Source organism: Saccharomyces kudriavzevii (genome assembly GCF_947243775.1).
Source record: "Saccharomyces kudriavzevii IFO 1802 strain IFO1802 genome assembly, chromosome: 16".
Lineage (NCBI taxonomy): Eukaryota > Fungi > Ascomycota > Saccharomycetes > Saccharomycetales > Saccharomycetaceae > Saccharomyces > Saccharomyces kudriavzevii.
Genome location: NC_079287.1, coordinates 241,111 through 263,303, shown reverse-complemented (window position 1 = coordinate 263,303; position 22,193 = coordinate 241,111). Strand labels below are relative to the sequence as shown.

Below are 22,193 nucleotides of genomic sequence, written 5' to 3'. Positions count from 1 at the left end.
CTCCAAAGATGAATTTTGCATCGGGAAATATTGGGCGTAAGATAGTGGGGACGGGGGTTGATATTGTGTATTTGCCAAGATTTGCTCGTCTATTAGAGAAGTACCCTCCATCGGACCCAAGTGGCAGTTTGATTTTTAATAAAATTGCCCAAAAGTTCATGCATGAAAAAGAAAGATCTCATCTTAGTGATCTTCTCGTTGAAGAAAATCATTTAAGCCCCCTATTGTACCAATATATCGCAGGTATTTGGGCTTTAAAGGAATGTTCTTTGAAGGCTTTGTGCTGCCTTATTTCGAAGCATGATCTCCCCCCTGCTCAGGTGGTATATGCTGGAATGCTATATAAAACGCAAAACGAAGAGGGCGTGCCTAAATTAGAATTCGACAAAAGGTTTGAACAAAAGTATCCAAAATATCAACAGTTTTCAAAAAACTATGGTTCAATTTTTTCTAAGTGCGAGTTCCTGGTATCGTTATCACATGATAAGGACTATTTGATAGGGGCAGCAAATTTGGTAGAACGAAAACAAGAGGCGTCTTCCAGCCGTATAAATTCTTTTCCGGTTAAGTTGAACTAAATTACTGTATGTGTAAATAACATCTCTTACTGTGTATATAAGAGCTCTTAGAGCTCAGGAAAATATTTTGTCGTTAATTTTTGGGAACTAGAGTTATATATAAAAATCCATCAAAACTTCGTAATTTAAGATACATGTCGGACATTGCAATGTCCCAAGGAATTTCAATTCCTTGACATATTATTATGGAATTATCGGCATTCATTTCCTCCTTAGCGTTGAATATATCTCCTTCGATATCCTTTAATGTGGTGTCGAGTCCAGTCATGCGAACAGTAGGTTGTGAGATGTTAAAGCTCCCAGAGGCTTTATGGGTTTGAATGATGATCGGTATATGCCGTGGTTTTGAAGAACTTATTTTGTTAGAAATCTCTACAAAATCATGGAGATTTCTTGCAATAATACTTCTCCAAAATTTCCGAGATTCGTTTACTGATAAAGACATTATAGCCTTCGAGGAGCCATTCAAAATAAAACAGACTTGCTTCCATTGATGGAACCAGAACTTTTCAGCCTGGGTTTTGCTAGTTGTGATAGGAATTACTGTTGGTGGTAACGAATCTCCCATGACTAAACGGACCCTTAAGATGGTGATCACATTTTCCGATTGAATTTCGCTAGAGGTGACAAAAGCAAGGCTGCTTTTAACAAGTCCATCAAACAAAACACCGACTGGATAATTCCATCGAATAGGTGCTCCATTATGTTCGAACCAGAAACACTTCTTACTGTCATTCAATGGATCAAAGGAAAGAAAATCCCGAATTTTACTCCAAATGAACGGCATGTAATTGATTAGATACGTTTCTCTTGGTACCCTTATTCGTAAAACAGTCTTTTCTTTCGGGCTTCCTTTCATTAAGAATGAGGGGTCGATGGAAATCAACACATTGAGCTCACCATCCCAAACTAATTGCTTAATATCATTCATATTTACATCATAAAGCTTCTATCTTCATTCGCTTGCGTAGGAGAAAACCGCATTTGTGATTCTGTTATTTTTATTTTGCTTTTGTAAAAAAGGTAATGATGATTTATCTCAAAGGTGATGTTGTCTTTTTTATGGCCCTACGAAAATCTCGTGCATATGGTTCTCCTCGCGATTTTCTCTCGACACAACTAACTTAACTAAATAGATTTTTAACATTGAAAGAAATGAAGCCGTTTGCGGATTTACTGAAATGCGGTTATATGAAATTGTAGAGTTTTTATTTATTTAAATTCATGAAATTTTTGTATTATTTCTGGATATTCGTATATCTAAATGACTTTCTTATAATAGTCTTTTGAGTTCTTTACCGCTCATATTCTTATCCGGTGCGTATGCTGTAGAATCTCTGTCATCCTCTAACATTGAAGATACGCGCTGCCGATTACCATCTGAATCCAAATAGCTACTGGACCAGTTACTACCTTCGCTCAATGAACGTTTAGTTGCCACGGCTTTCACATTTGCAAGACCGCGCTGCTTGTCTATAACGTCATCAGAAAACTGAGGCTTTATGGAAAATTCTCCGTCGGTATGAACGGCATACTCATCGTCCCCCGCCTCATCGTCCCCTTCCTCATCGTGCTCATCTAGTCCATTTTCTGTCAATCCTTTAGTTTGCAGAACGGGTTTTGGTAGGCCTGCTCGCTTATTATAGAGAATATTATGATCTTCTTCTTCCGATGAACTCACTTCCTGAATTATAGAATCCGTATTTGAAGACGAAATCTTGAATATACCTCTCTTAGATGAACGTCTAGCATTTTTGCCATGACGGGATGTCGTATACGTCCTTTTCCCCGTCCAGGGCCTCTGCGTTCCAAACCTAGGCAAAACAGACTCCTTAAAATTGCTGTTCCTATTACTTCCATTGCCGGTAGTTATCGCTGGAGTGGCAGTTGTGATATCGTAGAAAGAATCTGTCCTTGAACTTCTCTCTGATGCACTGGACGCTGTTGATATAATACTTAAATCTCTCCTAACGAATTTTCTACCGTAGCCATTTGTCATTTTTTCGGATGAAGCTGAATATTGTGATGTAGTCTCTGAACCTTTACGGATATAGCTTGGCTTTGCGGTATCAGAAATTTTGAATGACGAATTGTTGCCATCAGTGGAATATTCGGAGATATAAGTGTCATTGGAAATTTGGGATATCTCAGATAATGGCCGGGTTCGTATCGGCGGAGGAGAAACTTTTCCATCGAAAGAAATAGACCTAGAATTTTCCACAGATTCGCTATCATAATTACCAGTAGAAGTTCGAGATATTTCACTTGATATGGACGATTTGAAGCGTTTGAGACGGGGTTCCTCTATTCGAACGTGTTCGTTTGAAAATAACTCTGGTGTTTCCTTTACGCCTTCCATTGAATTACCAGAAGTCTTGCTGTACTTTAACGCGACATTAGCACCGCTACTCAAAGCAATGGTACAGGCTACTTTTTTTTTTAATGACTCTTTAGAGTTTGTTTTTGAAGAGTCTGCACCAACATCCGTTCTTGATTTCTGAAAAGAGCTAGTTTTCTTCACAAGAAATGGCCCTGATGCAGGAACTCCTTTGCTGCTTGCGACTGAGTCTTCACCAACACCTGTATAAATGCTGCTGTTGCTGTTGCTACTGTTATTAGGATTTTTTTTTGACTTGAAAAAACTAGAAACTTTTTGTAAAAAATTATTGGATTTTCGAGGGGAATTCACGATAGAGTGACTATAAGCCCTCTGTGAGGGAATTTTGGAAAATGTAGGATGTAGTACCTTCGCCGAATCCTTCGATTTCTTTGCGCTAATCGGGGTCATCGAAGTTACCATATCTGAACCTTTATTTAGCATTTTACTCAATGAAGTAGCCCTAGAAAGTTCAAGTGCGGGTTTTAATATGTCGTCACTAGTTTTGTTAATATCGTTATGCGTGGCATTTTCGATGACTTTTTTCACTGATAGCACTGACCTGCTTCTCTTTGGACATTTACAATTTTCTTGCTTTTTCTCTTGTGCTAACAATAGCAGCCATAGCCCGGAAAGTGAATCACATTTTCTTTTCAAAATGGACTGCTTTACTGCTTGTGTATCAATGCCGGATTGTTTGAGACGCTTCAATAACCTCCTTTCTAATTTACTTTTAAACTGAATACCCCCACTGCGTTGTCTGCACAAAATTTTTTCAGTTTGGTCTAGAACCACTGAACCGTAGGGCTGCAAGAAAGGGTGACGCAAAACCTGTGGCAAAGATGGACGTTCTCCTGGATTTTTAGCCAATAATCGTGAAATTAAATCTTTGGCATCATCGGGAATTAATTTGGGATCGTATTTTGGTTCTTCATTGACGATTTTCCATTTAGTTTTAGCCTCATCATCATCATCAAATGGCAAAGATCCCGTAATCAACGTGTATAATATTACTCCCAGTGACCATGTATCAATCTTAAATCCATCATATGTCTTTCTCCCTATCAATTCGGGTGCCATATAAACGGTGGTACCACAAACTGTTTCCAAAGTCGTTTTCGTCATGCATTCCCTTGTAAAGCCAAAATCCGTTAGTTTGGCGTTGCCATTTTTATCTAGTAGAATATTCTCTAATTTTAAATCTCTGTGAACACAGTGCATAGAGTGCGCATAGTAAACAGCACCTGAAATTTGTGCAAACAATTCTCCACATTCGAGTAAGGATATCCTATGCAGAGAAAGTAAATGATCATACAATTCTTTCCCTGGGCAATATTCTAATGCCATCCAAACTTTAGACTCTGTTACTATCACCTCATAAAGCTTCGTAATATAAGGAAAATCGAACTGTCTGTGGTAAAATACCTCTCTAACAATGTTAGGATCATTCTTATCGCTTGTCTTCAAACAAACTTTACGATGTGTCGGCCTATGGAGTGCTAAGTATACCTTCCCAAAGCTTCCTTCCCCTATCTGTTTTAAAATCTTATAGTTACCTACTTCTGTCAGCTCATCTGAAGTAAACTGGCTGTATAGGCGATTATACGATGACCCGATAATGCTCTTTATATTATTTTGTTCCACCTTCGAAGATCCAACAGGGTTGACCATTTTACGAACACTATGGTTACCGGTGGATTGGTCTTTGATGTTTTTAAATAGCGTCTGAAATGAAGTTCCTTTTCCTATACAGTGACGAATGGAAAAATTGAACGTAAGTTATCAATACAAAAAAGTGGTATTCGGGAAACGAAAGTCTTATTTATTTCTAAATGCGGATGTTCAAATTTATGAGATGACTCGAAAAATGATAGTTCTGTGAGTAAAAAACTTGTTATTTATTCATGCAAAATATCTATTATTTACCACTAATTAGTACCGTATTGTCAAGATGAATAAGTCCACGCGGTCAACAGATTTAAGATAAGCCGAAAACCATCACACGAATTCGTGACAATTTAGAAGCGTTTCTTCGCCTAACTCGTTCACGTCCACTTTGGCGTAGCATTTGACTCGGCAAGAAACAATCTTCAACTAATAAGATGGATAAATACTCCAACTCTTGCGTCAAGTTCAACATGCCTTAGATATGATTGCGCAGATATTAGATTACTATCATCATCTAATACGGAAAAGCTAGAATTTTACTATTAATGGAGGAATTGATGTAAAGTAAATAGATAATCGCTGCGTCTTCACATAATGAAACCATTTCCAAGAGTGCAAGATATTGTAGCACATGAGAATAAATTATTATGGACGAAAATGGTTACAAATTTGAAAATCTGGGCGATATAGACGATTTCTACTCCAGAATACGCTGGAATAATCAGTTTTCATATATGGATTCTTTACCACCTCACTTACGAAGGGAAGTAGAAGGCCAGAAGCACCTGTTAGAGCGGTATGATGCCTATGCAAACAAAATTCCTTTCTCTGATAAGGAAAGCCGAGATGTTGCTTCACAGCGTATGCACGGGGATATGCCAGGAACATCACATGCATTAGTTAGCAAGAAAGACCAAGATGCGCACACATCAACTTTTGTAAGTGAAATTTTTCAGCCAGAGATTGCTGGAGAATTTATAGTTAATAGATATGAAAAACTGTTGTCACAGAAACCAGAATGGCACGCACCTTGGAAACTTTTACGCGTTATTAATGGTCATCTTGGATGGGTACGATGTGCGGCAATTGATCCCGTTGACAACGAGTGGTTTGTCACAGGAAGTAATGACACAACAATGAAAGTTTGGGATCTGGCGACGGGGAAATTAAAAACTACTTTAGCTGGACATGTAATGACTGTACGGGACATTGCTGTCTCAGATCGACATCCCTATTTATTCTCTGTCAGTGAAGACAAGACAGTCAAATGCTGGGATTTAGAAAAAAACCATATTATTAGAGACTACTATGGCCATCTATCTGGGGTTCGTACCGTAAGTATACATCCGACACTGGATTTGATAGCCACTGCAGGCCGAGATAGCGTCGTAAAACTTTGGGACATCAGAACAAGGATGCCTGTTATTACCCTTGTCGGTCACAAGGGTCCAATCAATCAAGTACAATGCACCCCAGTGGACCCTCAAATAGTGAGTTCATCCACTGATGCTACAGTGAGATTGTGGGATATTGTTGCTGGCAAAGCAATGAAAGTTCTGACACATCATAAGAGATCTGTGAGAGCTACTGCACTGCATCCAAAGGAATTTTCACTGGCATCGGCATGTACTGATGACATTAGATCGTGGGGAATAGCAGACGGGTCCTTACTAACCAATTTTGAATCCGAAAAGACAGGCATAATCAATACTTTGAGTATTAACCAAGATGATGTTTTATTTGCTGGTGGCGACGATGGGACACTCTCATTTTATGACTATAAGTCGGGGCACAAATATCAGTCATTGGCCACAAGAGAAATGGTAGGCTCGCTTGAAAGTGAACGTAGTGTTTTATGTAGCACTTTCGATAAAACTGGTCTAAGATTAATCACTGGGGAAGCTGACAAGAGCATAAAAATTTGGAAACAGGATGAGACGGCTACAAGAGAGTCTGATCCTGGACTGGTATGGAATCCCAATATAAGAACCAAAAGATTCTAGTGGCAGGACATATAAATATATGTGTATATACGGCGAGATAGTTTTTATAAATGTTTTTTTTTAATCAAATGGTATTGGTTTATGATGTTTTTTATTCATTTCCGTGGCCGCAATGGCACTTGGTAACTTTATGCCGCAACAATCCCCCCACGTACTATGAACATGATCTTCGAAGTTGCACTCATCGTCCGCATAAGTCCCATTATGTATATGACCTCTTGATCGAGACACGCCCTCTGGGCAGGGTAAAAATTCGCAGAAATAAAAATGCTGCATGATGGGCAGTTTACTGAGAACTTCAACTTTATACATTTTTATCATTCCTTCGGCAACTTTTGACCAAGTCTTCACACCACTGATGTCATCGAGCATGGGGGAATGCCATCTCAAGGAGGCGGATGATTTAACCTTATTGATAAAGGCGATACAACCAAAATATAGGTACCGATGAGCAAACATTTCTACAAGCTCATTATTGTGAATCGATATTGGTTTTAGATGCTTGTGGGTGGTTAACTGGAAGGCGCCAAATAAAAATGGTAGGAAATGATAATCATCTAACCCCCAAACCCCATGCGACCCTGCAGGCTCAAGCCAATACTTTGTTTCTAGTATTCTCATTATCTGAAGGTATTCTATAAACACTTTCAGTATAAGGTTTGTCGAATCATCTGAAAGATTGAATATTCCATAATTATAAAGTCCATAAAGTAAACACATGAAGTTTAGCTCATGACCTGAACCGTAATCTATTCTCCTTTTGTTACCCCATGATTCATCAAGGTATATGGATAGCTGTTCCAGCTGTTCATCTGTAAGGTGAGGAAATTCGGACCTTAGCAGTTTCCTGGAATTCTGTGACACCTCATCATAGAAATCTCTGAATTCAACCTTGCCAAATCTTGAACTATCTGCATCCTGCACTACTGGATGCTTCTGGATAATATCTTTTATTTGAGAAAGTAAATTCATCATACTGATTATTTGCTCGGATATTGGCTCCTTGAACTGGTAATTTTCATGCCCTTTAACAGATTCCGCCAGCTCTATGATGAATTTAGTGAAATCGGCTCTTGTTTGGGACTCCTCCCATAATTTCATGTCCCCAGCAGTCAGCAGTCTTTTTTCGGGCAGCATTTTCTGGCAGAATTTTATTTGGTAAGGTACTTTTTCGAGAGCTGTTACAACCTCAGGACGTTCCTTCCAAGTACAATGCTATCCCTATATTTTTGATCGCATCTTCCAGAATTTGCTCGATGCTTACTCACGTGAAACAGAAAGAAAAAAGGAAAAGTTACCCGAACTTTATGTCAAAGCGGCTATTGCGGCAGGTCAAAAGAGGACAGTTCAATGTAAACCGTGAACGCTGGGGTAGTTGCCGAATGTTGAACTTAACCTACGTTGATCGAATAGAGATGCGTTCCATCATAGCAGCAGCATGGTGTATGTGTGTGTGTGTGTGTGTGTGTGTGTGTGTGTGTGCATGTAAAGAGGAAATGCACAATGCATTTCGGGACGGCCATTACGCTGTTAGATGCAGTTTTTCTGGCGACGCAATCATTTCTCATTTACGTACAAGAATGCTTGGTTGCAGCTGAAAATAGGAAGATCCTTGAAAGTTTTTAATGAAAGAGATATTTGCTGAAAGACTTTACATCGCTTCATTCTAAGCGCGAGATGGTATATGAACGCGTTGATACGGCAACGGGTGCGACGCGTCAAAAATGGCAGAAAAATAATCATCGTGGGTAGGAAATGAAAATATCCAGAAACGAAAGTACAGGTAAGAAGATAAAGGGTAATAATAATCATCATTTTAAAGGTGTGATTGAGGAAAAGGCGGGAAAAAAAGTAGGGAAAGCGCCTAGGGGAAATATTCGAAGATAAACTGTTTTTGTGTATGCATCGTGTTTTCTTTGAATCTACAAAAGAGAATAGCGAAGAAAAAGCAGCATTGAGTAACATCGATTAAAGATGGAAAATATTACACAGCCCACTCAGCAATCTACACAAGCTACGCAAAGATATCTTATTGAGAAGTTCTCGCAAGAGCAAATAGGTGAAAATATTGTGTGTAGAGTCATTTGTACTACGGGTCAAATTCCCATCCGAGACCTGTCAGCTGATATTTCGCTGATTCTGAAAGAAAAACGACCTATAAAGAAAGTTTGGACGTTTGGCCGAAACCCGGCATGTGACTACAACTTGGGTAATATCTCAAGGCTATCTAATAAGCATTTCCAGATATTATTAGGTGAGGATGGTAATCTCTTGCTAAATGACATTTCTACTAATGGGACCTGGTTGAACGGACAAAAAGTTGAGAAGAATAGCAATCAGTTGTTGTCCCAAGGTGATGAAATAACCATTGGTGTAGGCGTAGAGTCGGACATTTTATCTCTGGTCATATTCATAAATGATAAATTCAGGCAGAGTCTCGAGCAGAACAAAGTGGACCGCCTAAGATCTAACTTGAAAAATTCTTCCAGAATAGCGTCTCCGGGTCTCACCTCCTCCACCACATCAGCCATTATGGCCCGCAAAACTGGTATTTTCAAAGATTTTTCCATTATCGACGAAGTGGTGGGCCAGGGTGCATTTGCCACGGTAAAGAAAGCTATAGAGAGAACTACTGGGAAAACATTCGCAGTAAAGATTATAAGTAAGCGTAAGGTAATAGGAAATATGGATGGAGTGACAAGAGAGTTGGAGGTTTTGCAAAAACTGAACCACCCAAGGATAGTGCGGTTGAAGGGATTTTACGAAGACGCTGAAAGTTATTATATGGTGATGGAGTTTGTTTCTGGTGGCGATTTAATGGATTTTGTTGCAGCCCATGGTGCTGTGGGGGAAGATGCTGGAAGAGAGATATCGAGACAAATACTCGCAGCAGTAAAGTACATTCATTCAATGGGTATCAGCCATCGTGACCTAAAGCCTGATAATATTCTTATTGAACAGGACGATCCTGTATTAGTAAAGATAACTGATTTTGGTCTAGCCAAAGTGCAAGGTAATGGCTCCTTTATGAAAACGTTTTGCGGTACGCTAGCATACGTAGCACCTGAAGTCATTAGGGGCAAAGACTCGTCCGTATCTCCGGACGAATGCGAAGAAAGAAACGAGTATTCCTCATTGGTGGATATGTGGTCAATGGGGTGTCTTGTATATGTCATTTTAACGGGTCACTTACCTTTTAGCGGTAGTACCCAGGACCAACTTTATAAACAGATTGGAAGAGGATCTTATCATGAAGGACCCTTGAAAGATTTTAGGATATCTGAAGAAGCAAGAGATTTTATTGATTTATTATTACAGGTGGATCCAAATAATAGGTTAACCGCTGCAAAAGCTTTGGATCATCCTTGGATTAAAATGAATCCATTTGGTTCACAATCATACGGTGATTTCTCACAAATCTCTTTGTCGCAATCCTTGTCCCAACAGAAAATATTGGAAAATATGGACGATGCTCAATACGAATTTGTAAAAGCACAAAGAAGATTGCAATTAGAACAGCAACATCTGGTACAGGATAACGACCGAGAACAAGAACAAGAAGACCAAGATGGCAAAAGCCAGGGGTTTAAAATACCCGTTCATCCACCCATTCGATATACACAGCCTAAAAGCATTGAAGCTGATTGTCGAGAACAAAAAATTATGCATCCTCAAAATATCACCAATATCAAGAGCGCGAAGAAAAGGGGTAATGGGAGGTTTTTAACTTTACAGCCATTGCCTGAGAGCATTATCCAAGAAAGCCTGGAAATACAGCAAGGCGTGAACCCATTTTTCATTGGCAGATCTGATGACTGCAATTGTAAAATTGAAGACAATAGGTTATCTCGGGTGCATTGCTTCATCTTCAAGAAAAGACATGCTGTGGGGAGAAGTATGTATGAATCTCCTGCCCAAGGTTTAGATGATATTTGGTACTGTCATACAGGTACTAATGTGAGCTATTTGAATAATAGCCGAATGATCCAAGGCACGAAGTTTCTTTTACAAGAGGGCGATGAAATCAAGATTATTTGGGATAAAAATAATAATTTTGTCATTGGATTTAAAGTGGAAATTAATGATACCACAGGTCTGTTCAACGATGGATTGGGCACACTACAGGAGCAAAGAGTAGTAATGAAACAAACTGCCGAGGAAAAAGATCTTGTCAAAAGATTAACCCAAATGATGGCGGCTCAACGTGCAAATCACCCTTCGGTTGCTTCCTCGCCATCAGCGACTAGGAAGTCACCAATAGGTGTTACAAGCCACACAAGCAATAACTCGGTGTTAAGCGATTTGGTAGAAGCACCGAATAATGCGAACGCTGGCAACATTCTAAAAAGAATACATTCAGTAAGTTTGTCCCAATCACAGACTGATCCTAGCAAAAAGGTAAAAAGGGCAAAATTGGACCAAACCTCAAAAGGCCCCGAGAATTTGCACTTTTCTTAATCACAAACAAACACCTACAGAAAGGGCTGCTTGCCTTTAATGTTAATAAAAACACTAAACTTAGACTTTACCTACTCAGCCTCCGTTTTCTCTTTTTAATTTAGAATATTGTTCATTATACGTCATTTACTCTTCCAAATTTATAGATGATTTTTAACTTTAGTTACATTTTTAATAATTCTCATTTACAAAGTAACATTAACAAAGAAAAATGGACATTGAGGCCACATATGATACGACAAACACATAGACCTGTTTTTATCGTTTTTGACATAAACCGAAGCTTTCAATTGTCATTAACTTCTACTTGTCTTAAAACCAGATCTGGTTATTTATGCTGATAAAAAGGCTGTAACCCGCTTCGAAAATGCCGGGTAGCAGATTGAATTTGCGGGTGTCGATGGATTAAGGGGCGGAGGCGGCCCTTTTTGGGAAATATATAAAGAGCTATCCTCCCGTACTTCCCAAGTCTTATCCACTGGAAGAGAGACGAGACAAAGAAGTTTAGAGTAATTAGCTGCTATTTATTCATTCTACCTTCTACTAAGTTTGAGCCCAGTTTTTATAACACATTAATAAGTGATCTTCTCTGTTCTTTATTTGAAGAGACTATCACATCAAGGGGAAGAATAACAGAAACCATTCTTAACGAGTTTCTAACCCTACTGTATCCATAAAAGTCATTTCTATTAGAATTCTAAAAGAAAAGAACCAAAAAGTTTAGTAGAGTAATATTTATTCCAAAAAAAACTTACAATTGAAAAAAGAAAGCCAAATGTTTAGCTTGAAAGCCCTATTGCCATTAGCCCTGTTGTTGGTCTGCATCGACCCGGCCGCTGCCAAAGTTCACAAGGCAAAAATCTATAAGCACAAATTGTCCGACGAGATGAAAGAAGTGACTTTTGATCAGCATTTAGCTCATTTAGGCCAAAAGTATCTGACTCAATTTGAAAAAGCCAACCCGGAAGTCGTATTTTCCAGGGAACACCCTTTCTTCACCGAAGGTGGTCACGATGTACCATTGACGAATTACTTGAACGCTCAATATTACACTGATATTACTTTGGGTACCCCACCTCAAAACTTCAAGGTTATTCTGGATACCGGCTCCTCAAATCTTTGGGTTCCAAGTAACGAGTGTGGTTCTTTAGCTTGCTTCCTACACTCTAAATACGATCATGAAGCTTCGTCAAGTTACAAAGCTAATGGCACCGAATTTGCCATCCAATATGGTACTGGTTCCTTGGAAGGTTACATATCTCAAGATACCTTATCCATTGGTGATTTGACCATTCCTAAGCAAGATTTTGCTGAAGCTACCAGTGAACCGGGCCTAACCTTTGCGTTTGGTAAGTTCGATGGTATTCTGGGCTTGGGCTACGATACCATTTCCGTCGATAAGGTGGTTCCACCATTCTATAACGCCATCCAGCAGGATTTGTTGGATGAGAAGAAATTTGCGTTCTATCTGGGCGATACTTCCAAGGATAGTGAAAATGGTGGTGAAGCCACTTTTGGTGGTATCGACGAATCCAAATTTAAGGGTGATATTACCTGGTTGCCAGTTCGTCGTAAGGCCTACTGGGAAGTCAAATTTGAAGGTATTGGTTTAGGCGATGAGTACGCCGAATTAGAGGGCCATGGTGCTGCCATCGATACAGGTACTTCTTTGATCACCTTACCATCTGGTTTGGCTGAGATGATCAACGCAGAACTGGGTGCCAAGAAGGGTTGGACTGGCCAATACACTCTTGACTGTAACACCAGAGATAGTCTACCTGACTTGATTTTTAACTTCAATGGGTACAATTTCACTATCGGGCCATACGATTACACTCTCGAAGTATCAGGTTCCTGTATCTCTGCCATTACCCCAATGGATTTCCCAGAACCAGTCGGTCCATTGGCCATTGTTGGTGATGCCTTCTTGCGTAAATACTATTCCATTTACGATTTGGGTAACGACGCTGTTGGTTTGGCCAAGGCTATTTAAGCCAGAGTTTTTTTCCTCCCCCTCCATTCCTTTTCCGCCATCCTGAGAATTTTCATAAATAAAAATAGCAAAAAAATTATAATGTATCTAAAAAATAATAACAGGACAAAATTTCTTGCTTTAATCCTAGGACTAATCGTCGAAACTTTCCTAGTTGTGTGTTTCTTTCTCGATGTTCCGCTCCGTAGGATCTCGTGTATCAAAATGCGGGTAGCCCAATGGTGCGGCTCGAGAATTTCCTTGTTTATGCTTTTCCAATAGCGGAACAATTAATAATAAAACAATGCAAGCAGAAACGAGACGAAGAAGTAGGCTATAGAGACCAGCAGTTCCGCTGTAGCACCATCTGAAGTCAAGACAAATATAGAACATTAGACACATATTTTATTCATACTCGTAAGTTCGGATTGATGATTCAAAAAATGAGCCCAAGTCTGAGGAGGCCATCGACAAGATCTAGTTCCGGCTCAAGCAACATCCCACAATCGCCTCCCGTACGATCCACCTCATCTTTTTCTAATCTTAGGAGAAACTCCATACGAAATGTGTCCAATTCGGGTTCTCAATCGGTTTCTGCATCTACCACAAGAAGTAACTCACCACTAAGATCCATATCAACTAAATCAGATCCCTTTCTTCATCCAGGTATGATAAGGGTGAAGAGGAGTAATAGCATCAACAACTGCTCAAGGAAAAATGACACATATACGGGTTCAATCACTGTAACCATTCGACCCAAGCCGCGGAGTACGGGGCCACCTCATGACAATGTCGGGCTGAAGTTACCTAGATACTCTCAACCAAGATCCAATCTCCAGTACGGCGGAAATACATTTGTTAGAGATCCTTGGTTTATCACTGATGAGAAAACAATAGTGCACGAGGAAATCGGAGAATTCAAATTTGATCATGTTTTTGCCTCTCATTGCACCAATTTAGAAGTTTATGAAAGGACTGGTAAACCAATGATTGATAAACTATTAATGGGGTTCAATGCCACAATTTTTGCATATGGTATGACTGGGTCAGGGAAAACGTTCACAATGAGTGGGAACGAACAAGAGCTAGGTTTGATTCCTTTATCTGTTTCGTACTTATTCAGCAATATCATGGAACAGTCAATGGACGGCGATAAGAAATTCGATGTTATAATATCGTACCTGGAAATTTACAATGAAAGAATTTACGATTTATTAGAAAGTGGATTAGAGGAATCCGGCAGTAGGCCGGGCACACCTTCAAGATCATACATGGGTAAAAGCAACAGTAATGCAATGGGCGTAGAACTGAAAATTAGAGATGACTCTAAATACGGGGTCAAAGTTATCGGTCTCACTGAAAGAAGATGCGAAAGCACTGAAGAATTATTAAGATGGATTGGAATAGGTGACAAAAGCAGGAAAATTGGCGAAACGGATTATAATACAAGAAGTTCTCGATCTCACGCCATCGTGTTAATTCGTTTGACTAGTACAGATGTGAATAACGGTACATCAAGATCAAGTACGTTATCGTTGTGCGATCTGGCAGGTTCAGAAAGGGCCACAGGACAACAAGAGAGAAGAAAAGAAGGGTCCTTCATCAACAAATCTTTACTTGCCTTGGGAACTGTAATATCCAAGCTCAGTGCTGATAAAACAACTTCAGTGGATTCCAACATTTCCACGACACCAACAGGTAGCAGTGGGAGTAGCAGTGGGAGTATCACCGGTAACAGTGGTATTCCAAGCAATCACATTCCATATCGAGACTCTAAATTGACGAGATTACTGCAACCCGCGCTGAGTGGGGACAGCATAGTGACGACAATATGTACAGTAGATACTCGAAATGATGCGGCCGCAGAAACTATGAATACGCTGAGGTTTGCATCCAGAGCCAAAAATGTCGCCCTGCATGTGTCCAAGAAATCCATCATAAACAATGGGAATAACGATGGAGACAAGTACCACACCATTGAGCTGCTGAGACGTCAATTGGAAGATCAACGCCGGTTAATCTCTGAGCTGAAGGGCCGCTCGAGTTCAGATGGGAGTCTAACACAATCCCCCTGTGACAATAATACCAGAGACACTATGGTTACCAGTGGGGGTAGCGATCCGAACCTAGCTTTAATGAAAGCAGAAAATCGAATATTGAAATACAAACTAGAAAACTGCGAAAAACTACTGGATAAAGACGTGGTCGATTTACAGGATTCCGAGATAGTAGAGATTGTAGAGATGCTACCTTTTGAAGTCGGCACTCTATTAGAAACAAAGTTCCAAGGACTGGAATCACAAATAAGACAGTATCGGAAATACACCCAAAAACTTGAGAACAAGATCATGACGATGGAGAAAGGCGGGCACATTGCGACTTCCTTAACGGGGTGCGATGATACTGAAGTTACGGAATTGCGGAAGATGCTCGAGAGGAAGGATAAGATGATTGAGGCCCTGCAGAGTGCCAAACGATTACGAGACAGGGCTTTGAAACCGCTCACTAATGCACATCAACCGCATATCGTGGAAAACGATAAACTAATCTGATAAGGGCCCCAGATATTGGGTGTTTTCTTTTTTGTGCGGCCCTTTTACTGGACTGCGCCTCCGCTTGCCCGGAGCTTGCCTTCATCAGGATCCGTGCTCAGAAAGTTGCGCATAAAAGGTTGTTTCCAGGCACCTCTCGTTAAAAGTAGACAAAAGATGGATTTGCGAGGTTCGTTTCAGTGGTGAATCAAAAAAATTGCCATCAGCTAATGAAGATCAAGACGTTTTGGGGTTGTTTCGGGTGTGTTTCGAGCTAAAGTGTCGGCATACTAAGGGGTTTTGATATATAAGGTATTGTCCAAATCTAGTAAATGGAACTTTCCCGATCTTGTTTGGACCAGGTTCATACCGTAGATGTTTACATACGTATATATAGGTATATATGCATAATTTGACATATCTTCTAACATTTAACCGCGACAGCAGTGAAGATCTCAATTAAAAAAGAATAAAGAATTGCAATGATCGCGAACTCATCCATTCTGAAAAAGCACACATCGACTAAAAGAATCACGAGAATAATATCCCTGACTCTCGTTTTAGTTGGGATAGTAAGCTTCCTAGTGCTTACATGGGATGATTCGCTAGAATTTTATAATAACGCCACTGGCCTTAACGAAAGCAACGACAAAAATGAAGAGGAAAGCGGGAAGAAACTGCAGTACAAATTGCCGAACCTATTGGAGATAGCGGACGGTTTTCTAGACAGTAAGGAGAATGAACTAAATTTCTTAAAGGTCAAAGAAGAAATTTTACATATTCAAAGTGAAGTTGAGGTTGATATCCCAGCGCCTGCATCTGAAAATGAATTGTCATTTTCCTCGACATCGTTCAGAACAGACGAGATTGTGACCAGCACGGCTACCTCAAAAATATCTCCATCATCGTCATCTTCTATGGCCTCGAAGAAAAACGATGGTCAAAAAGAATTTGACCCTAAAGTGAGTTTTCTCGATATAATAAGTACTTCTCCAGCAGTATTGTTTATTAAATCATCACAGATGGACTCCATTTTCCTGAAGAATCTATTACAAAGAGAATTTGAGATTTCACCTGAACTGGCTACTGTCGACTTAGAGAAGCACTCCCATGGTTACCAATTAGAAAAGTACATCAAGCAAAATAAGCTAAGCATCAATCCTAGTACTGCCTTGGAATCAATTCACTCGCCTTACCTGTTTTTGAACGGTGTTTCCGTGATTAATAATGGAATGGCAAAAGACATAATCGAACCCCATTCAGAGGGATTACTACTGTCCATCTTGAAGTCCGAGGCTCGCGGTAATTTACTCGTAGAAAAAAAAGATATCCCTTCTAATTCGTGAATCGTCATCCTCATCCACTAAATTTCACAACTAAAGGAATTTTTTAAGTACTTCTCACATGCGCGCAACCCCATCTCTTTAAACTATATATATATATATATATATATATATAGTAACTGCATTTTTTATTTCCATCACCCAATCTTATCTTATATTTAACCATTTATGTCGTAAATATCTACACTTTTACCTTCATTTACAACCGTGGGTTCACCCTTCTTTCCCCTTGGTAGCTCTTCATTTTCAGAGCTCAACTCTGTTGAATTGCTTTCTTGTGTCGCTTGCTCATAATTGGAGAAACATTCCCCCCACATGCAAAATATTCCCTTCATATATCCATTTTCCTTAACGTACAGTACCTTGCACTTGGCGAATGGGCCGAGCACTTTCCTTGTAGCTCGAGAAAGCTGATCCAAGTCAGAGTTCCTTGGTAAAAACATAATTACATTAGGACTTAATTTAAGAAAGCTTCTCAGCATTTTTGTTATCCCCATGGGTTTTAGATGCTGCTCCAAATCATAGACATCACTTCTTAAGTATTCTGGGCCACCCCATGGAGGTGATCCGAATACACAATCGTACTTTATGTTGGAAAGCTTTTCCTTAGAGACTAGCCTCTTCCAGGAGCCTTGTTTCAGCCATATTCTATCATCCACTCCATAACTTCGGGAATTCTTCGCGGTACAATATATGTGTTCAATGCTGTAATCCACTCCATAGACATAAGGGAATTGTAGGGCAAACTGTATAGTATTACCGCCACCACCACAGAATACATCCAATATCCTTTCACCATCAGGTATACATGCTTTCACGAATTTTGCCAAGAAGCATGCAATTCTTTCAGGTGTCACGCTGAACCATAGTTCATCAGTCATGTATATCGATGCCGAGTCTATCTTTGTAAACAATCGACGTCTATTTTTCCAATACTTGAAAAGTTTCCCATTATGTAATGGCTTTGATGGTTCTATCTTGTAAGCATCATTGTCTATCAGCTTTTTCAGGGTTTTATACTTGGAATGATGCTTTCTTTTCCGTGCAGCATGTTTTATTTTCGATGCATGAATAAAAGTTTTTCCCATTCCCTCAGCTATGCTTGCAGCCTTTCCTTTCTATTCCTTTCTGCTTCTCCGCAAATCGGAAATATGTAGCAAACAGTGAATATAATGCAAAATTTACTCACTGTTCAATAACCGACTCCCCTATTATCTTCCCATATAACTCGATGCGATGGCCTTGAGAATTTTTCATCTATAGTTTTCATATGAAAAAATACTTGAAGAAAAACCCGATGGCTGGCGAGGACAAAAAAAAAGGCTGTTTCAATCATTGCATGTAACAAGTCAATATTTTGGTCGTCAAGATAAAGATCCGCCATACACACCCCCTCGAGAAAGGCTGCAACGGGGAGAACCTGATTGCTGGGCTTTCCAGTATATCATCATTTCTTGTATAAAAGATGTTGTATATATAGATTCAAGTGTTTAATATCAATTAAATCGACAATTTAACGGCTTACCACGGAAGTCACAATCAAAGTTACCTTACGAAAATACTCAAATAAATTTACATACTTCTCTTAACTATTTCATTATATGAAAATGATTATTAGAACACCAGTAAGAACAAAAACCAAATCGTTCAAAGGGGACCAAATAGATTTCAAATTTCCGTCTAACGAGAGCTTGCCAAGAGGAACGTTGGAGGAGTATCATTTGAATAACCATCATCTTCTGAACGATGTTTTGGCTGCAGAAAATCCACTCACGCATGATGAAGACACCAACTCCCAAATTTTATCTGATTATACTTCTGCCTCCAATACAAATACTAATTCTGGTTACTCATCGAACGGATATTATTCGTTTGCTAATATTTCCGATAACACAACATCTTCTCCATGCGTTATTGCTAGCCAGAATGAAGCCGCTAACAGATTAATATGCCCAGATTCGAATAAACGCGACTATTTTGCTTCTCATGACCTACAGGGCAATGACTGTCTACATTACAGTACCTCAAGTGTGGTAAAAAATCAGCTGCATTCAATGGAGGTAATTCCAGAGGGGAACGCGACGGGCTCAGTGGTAACGCCTTTGCAGACCATTCCAACGGCGGAAAACGTTTCCTACGATATTTCATTGTCATCTGTACCTTCGCTACTGCCAAAGGAAACAACATCTAAAAGCGCAATTCTGCAACCAATGCAGGAAGCCAAACCAAAAATTGAACCAAAATCAGAAAAACATACCAAGGTTGAAAAGCTAGCAAGCAATCCAGTACCGAACCCTAAAAGGAAGCTTGATAGAGTACCTACCATAAAACGCGTCGAGTCTTTGAAATCTTCCAATTCTAGATATAGTTCAAGTATCAGCAGCAGGTCAACCAGTGCACATTGCGGTTTAAAGAGATCAAAGGCTATTAGATGCAAAGGTGGTCTCTTGTATTATTTCACCTCTTTGGGAATTAAGATAAAAAAAAAACTGCGCAGATTAAGATCAGTTATAAGGAAAAGACTGTTTTCATTTAACGATCAAAAAGTTACGTCCACTCTGAATTCCAAAAACTCTAAATCCAAACTCCAGCATAAGAAGCTGCTGAAAAAGGGACAGGGAAACTTAGCTACCGGTAACGATGCCTCCAATATTCGCCGAAAGAGGGCGCAAAGATACGTATCCAATTTGCAAAGATCGATATCATCAAAGTCTTTGGTGCCAGTATTGGCCCCACAAAAAATCACTACTCCATTAAGAATTGATACAAAGTTTGAAGCAAAACTGCTCAACTCCGGGGACCTTAAAATGCAACCAAAGACACCAAAGAGCCCTATGGCAAGTTATACTCCATCGTTAAGAAGAACAAATTCTTCCATCAGAAGAGCTGCTTCTATCTTGACCGCATCTGCCAGTGTGACACCAGTCAATAACAGGAACTCCTTCATTTCTGTAACGGGGAGCATTAATCATGCTGTCACTCGCAACAGTAGCGCTTACTCTAGATCAAGATTGGTAAGGTCAAAACCTTCAACATCGCTGAATGCTATTGCTAGGCAACCTTCCATTGTAGTAGAAAACAAAGTTATTCCGCTGTCTGTGAATCGATATTCTATTAAGGAGGAAGATGAATATGTCATTGACACTAGTTCTATGAGAGAATTATCCCCTGTTAATAGCGTTTCCTCATCTGATTATGATAGAAAATCATTGGGCAGCCATTCTAACTATGCGGATGCAGTGGAAACAGTAGAAGCAATGAGCGACAACGAAATAAAAAGCAACAGTGTCACTCAAGGTTCAACTGAAGAAGACGAGATTGTTTCTAATGAGATGAGTTACAATTTAATGAAGCATTATTTGAGCACGGTCATTGCACAAAGAATCATGCTCAGAGTGCAAATCGCTCGCTTACAGGATCCTAAGAACAATTCAATCTATATGGATAAATCAATGGAAACAAACTCAACAATCTACGAAGATCTGGTCGATTCTCTATTGACTGAATACGAGGCCGACGGCAGCTCCTCCCAAATACTTGAAAGCTTTTCAGTGATGGATGAGGATGAGGATGAGGATGAGGAAGAAGAAGAAGAAGAAGAAGAAGAAGAAGAAGAAGAAGAAGAAGAAGAAGAAGAAAGTTTGTTGGAAGAAGCAGATGAATTAGTGGAGTTAAGCCCAACGAGAAACGAAAGAGGATTGAGTATAACTTTAAGATCTCCATTCGCCATGCTAAACTCAGCCTACTCAAACAGCATTTTATCATTACCCACTGGAGCAGTCAAAAGATCATTAACTCTTCCTGTTGGCATAAAAATATAAACAACATTTAATTACATAAATTTGCATTCATTAATATTATAATCGTATTAACCATAATAACCATAATAATCATAATAATATATGGCTTTAATGGCGATATCACCTCTAATCACTTCTTACGAAAATCAACACCTGTTCTTTTTATCGTTTCTTTTTCCGCAGTGTCGGGATCGTTTATCCCAAAGGGTAGTTATAGCAACTATTTAAATAACTTCAGATTTTCCCTGGACTTTCTGTACTATAAGTGTACTAACAAACGCAAAATATATAGGACCATTTGCTGTCCAACGCTACCAAAGTGCTTTAAATTCAAAATCGTGTACCTAGCAGATCAGAGCGCTAAATCGGATCACAAACATGTTAAAGTTAGCTAGCCCATTTATCTCACCATTATCAAGGAATAATGTCGCTTCTTTAAGAATAACTTACAGTTCCAGACGATTTCAGTCTTCTTTTACATTTCTAAATAACCAGTCTCTATTGTCTAAAAACCAAATGAAATCTAAGAGAAGAAAGGGTAGTAAAAAGGCATCATACCATCGTCAACCTCCAGAAACGGAACGCACCGCGCCACTCATAAAGCAAAGCGAGCAAATAGCCAAGAATGATTCCACTAGTATAAGAGCTTCGCATCCAAGAAAGAAAAGACGCGATTTTTCGTGGTTACCAAGAGTTCCGTCCACTTCACATCTAAAACACACTGACATGACCACAAACGTACTCTATTCTGGATACAGGCCCCTATTTATCAATCCTAATGACCCGAAACTGAAAGAGGATACTGGAAGTACATTGTACGAATTTGCAATGAAGCTAGAAGATTTAAATGAACCCTTGTCACCATGGATTTCCTCTGCTACCGGCCTTGAATTCTTTTCAGAGTGGGAGAATATACCTAGTGAACTGCTAAAAAATTTAAAACCCTTCCATCCACCTAATGAAAAAGCATTGGACACTGATGAGCTTGTTAATATAATTGCAAAGGGAAACACAGCACTTAAAAATGAAAAAAATGAGACATTTCAAAAGAAAATGGATGAAATTTTGAAAAGAAAAGGCAAGGGTAGAAAAAAATCAGTAGTGACGTTACTCCAAATGAAAAAAACAAACATGAAAGATGATTAATGGAAAGAATCATCTCAACTTTTCACTTTTTAACGGAGTTTTCTTGGCATCAATGTGCTTTTTGTACGTGACTACCTGGGGTTTCTTTTTTTATTTTTTCGACTTTCTTCCAGTTCTATTATTTTTAATGGGCTTCCTTTTTATCTATTGACATCATAGACCTGTTTTATCCTAGTTTAATACGCAATGCTTTTTCTTACATCTTCTGAGTATATTACATTCATAAACTTTATCATTCATTAAACACATTTTTTTAGTTATTTATATATTTATTTATTTATTTATTCATTCATTTGCTTTCTGACCTGTTACTCTCC

General features: G+C 39.2%; 12 protein-coding genes across 12 annotated transcripts; 8 read left to right on the top strand and 4 right to left on the bottom strand.

The window, feature by feature from the left end:
• Positions 1–8: 8 nt before the first annotated feature.
• On the top strand, positions 9–578 carry PPT2 (holo-[acyl-carrier-protein] synthase; the record flags this gene model as incomplete). The annotated part of the gene is made up of 1 exon (XM_056231702.1): positions 9–578. One exon carries the CDS (start codon positions 9–11, stop codon positions 576–578), a length of 570 nt encoding a protein of 189 aa, XP_056085495.1.
• A 73-nt stretch (positions 579–651) lies between these two features.
• On the bottom strand, positions 652–1,509 carry ATG5 (Atg5p; the record flags this gene model as incomplete). The annotated part of the gene is made up of 1 exon (XM_056231701.1): positions 652–1,509. The coding sequence occupies one exon, from the start codon at positions 1,507–1,509 to the stop codon at positions 652–654; it is 858 nt and encodes a 285-aa protein (XP_056085494.1).
• A 342-nt stretch (positions 1,510–1,851) lies between these two features.
• On the bottom strand, positions 1,852–4,626 carry SKDI16G1260 (non-specific serine/threonine protein kinase; the record flags this gene model as incomplete). Its single annotated transcript, XM_056231700.1, has 1 exon — positions 1,852–4,626. One exon carries the CDS (start codon positions 4,624–4,626, stop codon positions 1,852–1,854), a length of 2,775 nt encoding a protein of 924 aa, XP_056085493.1.
• Positions 4,627–5,270: 644 nt separating this feature from the next.
• On the top strand, positions 5,271–6,626 carry PRP46 (mRNA splicing protein PRP46; the record flags this gene model as incomplete). Its single annotated transcript, XM_056231699.1, has 1 exon — positions 5,271–6,626. The coding sequence occupies one exon, from the start codon at positions 5,271–5,273 to the stop codon at positions 6,624–6,626; it is 1,356 nt and encodes a 451-aa protein (XP_056085492.1).
• A 60-nt stretch (positions 6,627–6,686) lies between these two features.
• On the bottom strand, positions 6,687–7,763 carry RRD2 (peptidylprolyl isomerase RRD2; the record flags this gene model as incomplete). Its single annotated transcript, XM_056231698.1, has 1 exon — positions 6,687–7,763. The coding sequence occupies one exon, from the start codon at positions 7,761–7,763 to the stop codon at positions 6,687–6,689; it is 1,077 nt and encodes a 358-aa protein (XP_056085491.1).
• Positions 7,764–8,600: 837 nt separating this feature from the next.
• Positions 8,601–11,084, top strand: RAD53 (serine/threonine/tyrosine protein kinase RAD53; the record flags this gene model as incomplete). Its single annotated transcript, XM_056231697.1, has 1 exon — positions 8,601–11,084. The coding sequence occupies one exon, from the start codon at positions 8,601–8,603 to the stop codon at positions 11,082–11,084; it is 2,484 nt and encodes an 827-aa protein (XP_056085490.1).
• Positions 11,085–11,859: 775 nt separating this feature from the next.
• PEP4 (proteinase A) lies at positions 11,860–13,077 on the top strand (the record flags this gene model as incomplete). The annotated part of the gene is made up of 1 exon (XM_056231696.1): positions 11,860–13,077. The coding sequence occupies one exon, from the start codon at positions 11,860–11,862 to the stop codon at positions 13,075–13,077; it is 1,218 nt and encodes a 405-aa protein (XP_056085489.1).
• Positions 13,078–13,487: 410 nt separating this feature from the next.
• Positions 13,488–15,608, top strand: KIP2 (Kip2p; the record flags this gene model as incomplete). The annotated part of the gene is made up of 1 exon (XM_056231695.1): positions 13,488–15,608. One exon carries the CDS (start codon positions 13,488–13,490, stop codon positions 15,606–15,608), a length of 2,121 nt encoding a protein of 706 aa, XP_056085488.1.
• A 461-nt stretch (positions 15,609–16,069) lies between these two features.
• PRM4 (pheromone-regulated protein PRM4) lies at positions 16,070–16,933 on the top strand (the record flags this gene model as incomplete). Its single annotated transcript, XM_056231694.1, has 1 exon — positions 16,070–16,933. The coding sequence occupies one exon, from the start codon at positions 16,070–16,072 to the stop codon at positions 16,931–16,933; it is 864 nt and encodes a 287-aa protein (XP_056085487.1).
• A 155-nt stretch (positions 16,934–17,088) lies between these two features.
• On the bottom strand, positions 17,089–18,018 carry TGS1 (RNA methyltransferase; the record flags this gene model as incomplete). Its single annotated transcript, XM_056231693.1, has 1 exon — positions 17,089–18,018. The coding sequence occupies one exon, from the start codon at positions 18,016–18,018 to the stop codon at positions 17,089–17,091; it is 930 nt and encodes a 309-aa protein (XP_056085486.1).
• Positions 18,019–18,531: 513 nt separating this feature from the next.
• Positions 18,532–20,751, top strand: AIM44 (Aim44p; the record flags this gene model as incomplete). The annotated part of the gene is made up of 1 exon (XM_056231691.1): positions 18,532–20,751. The coding sequence occupies one exon, from the start codon at positions 18,532–18,534 to the stop codon at positions 20,749–20,751; it is 2,220 nt and encodes a 739-aa protein (XP_056085485.1).
• A 357-nt stretch (positions 20,752–21,108) lies between these two features.
• On the top strand, positions 21,109–21,876 carry PET20 (Pet20p; the record flags this gene model as incomplete). Its single annotated transcript, XM_056231690.1, has 1 exon — positions 21,109–21,876. One exon carries the CDS (start codon positions 21,109–21,111, stop codon positions 21,874–21,876), a length of 768 nt encoding a protein of 255 aa, XP_056085484.1.
• Positions 21,877–22,193: the final 317 nt, after the last annotated feature.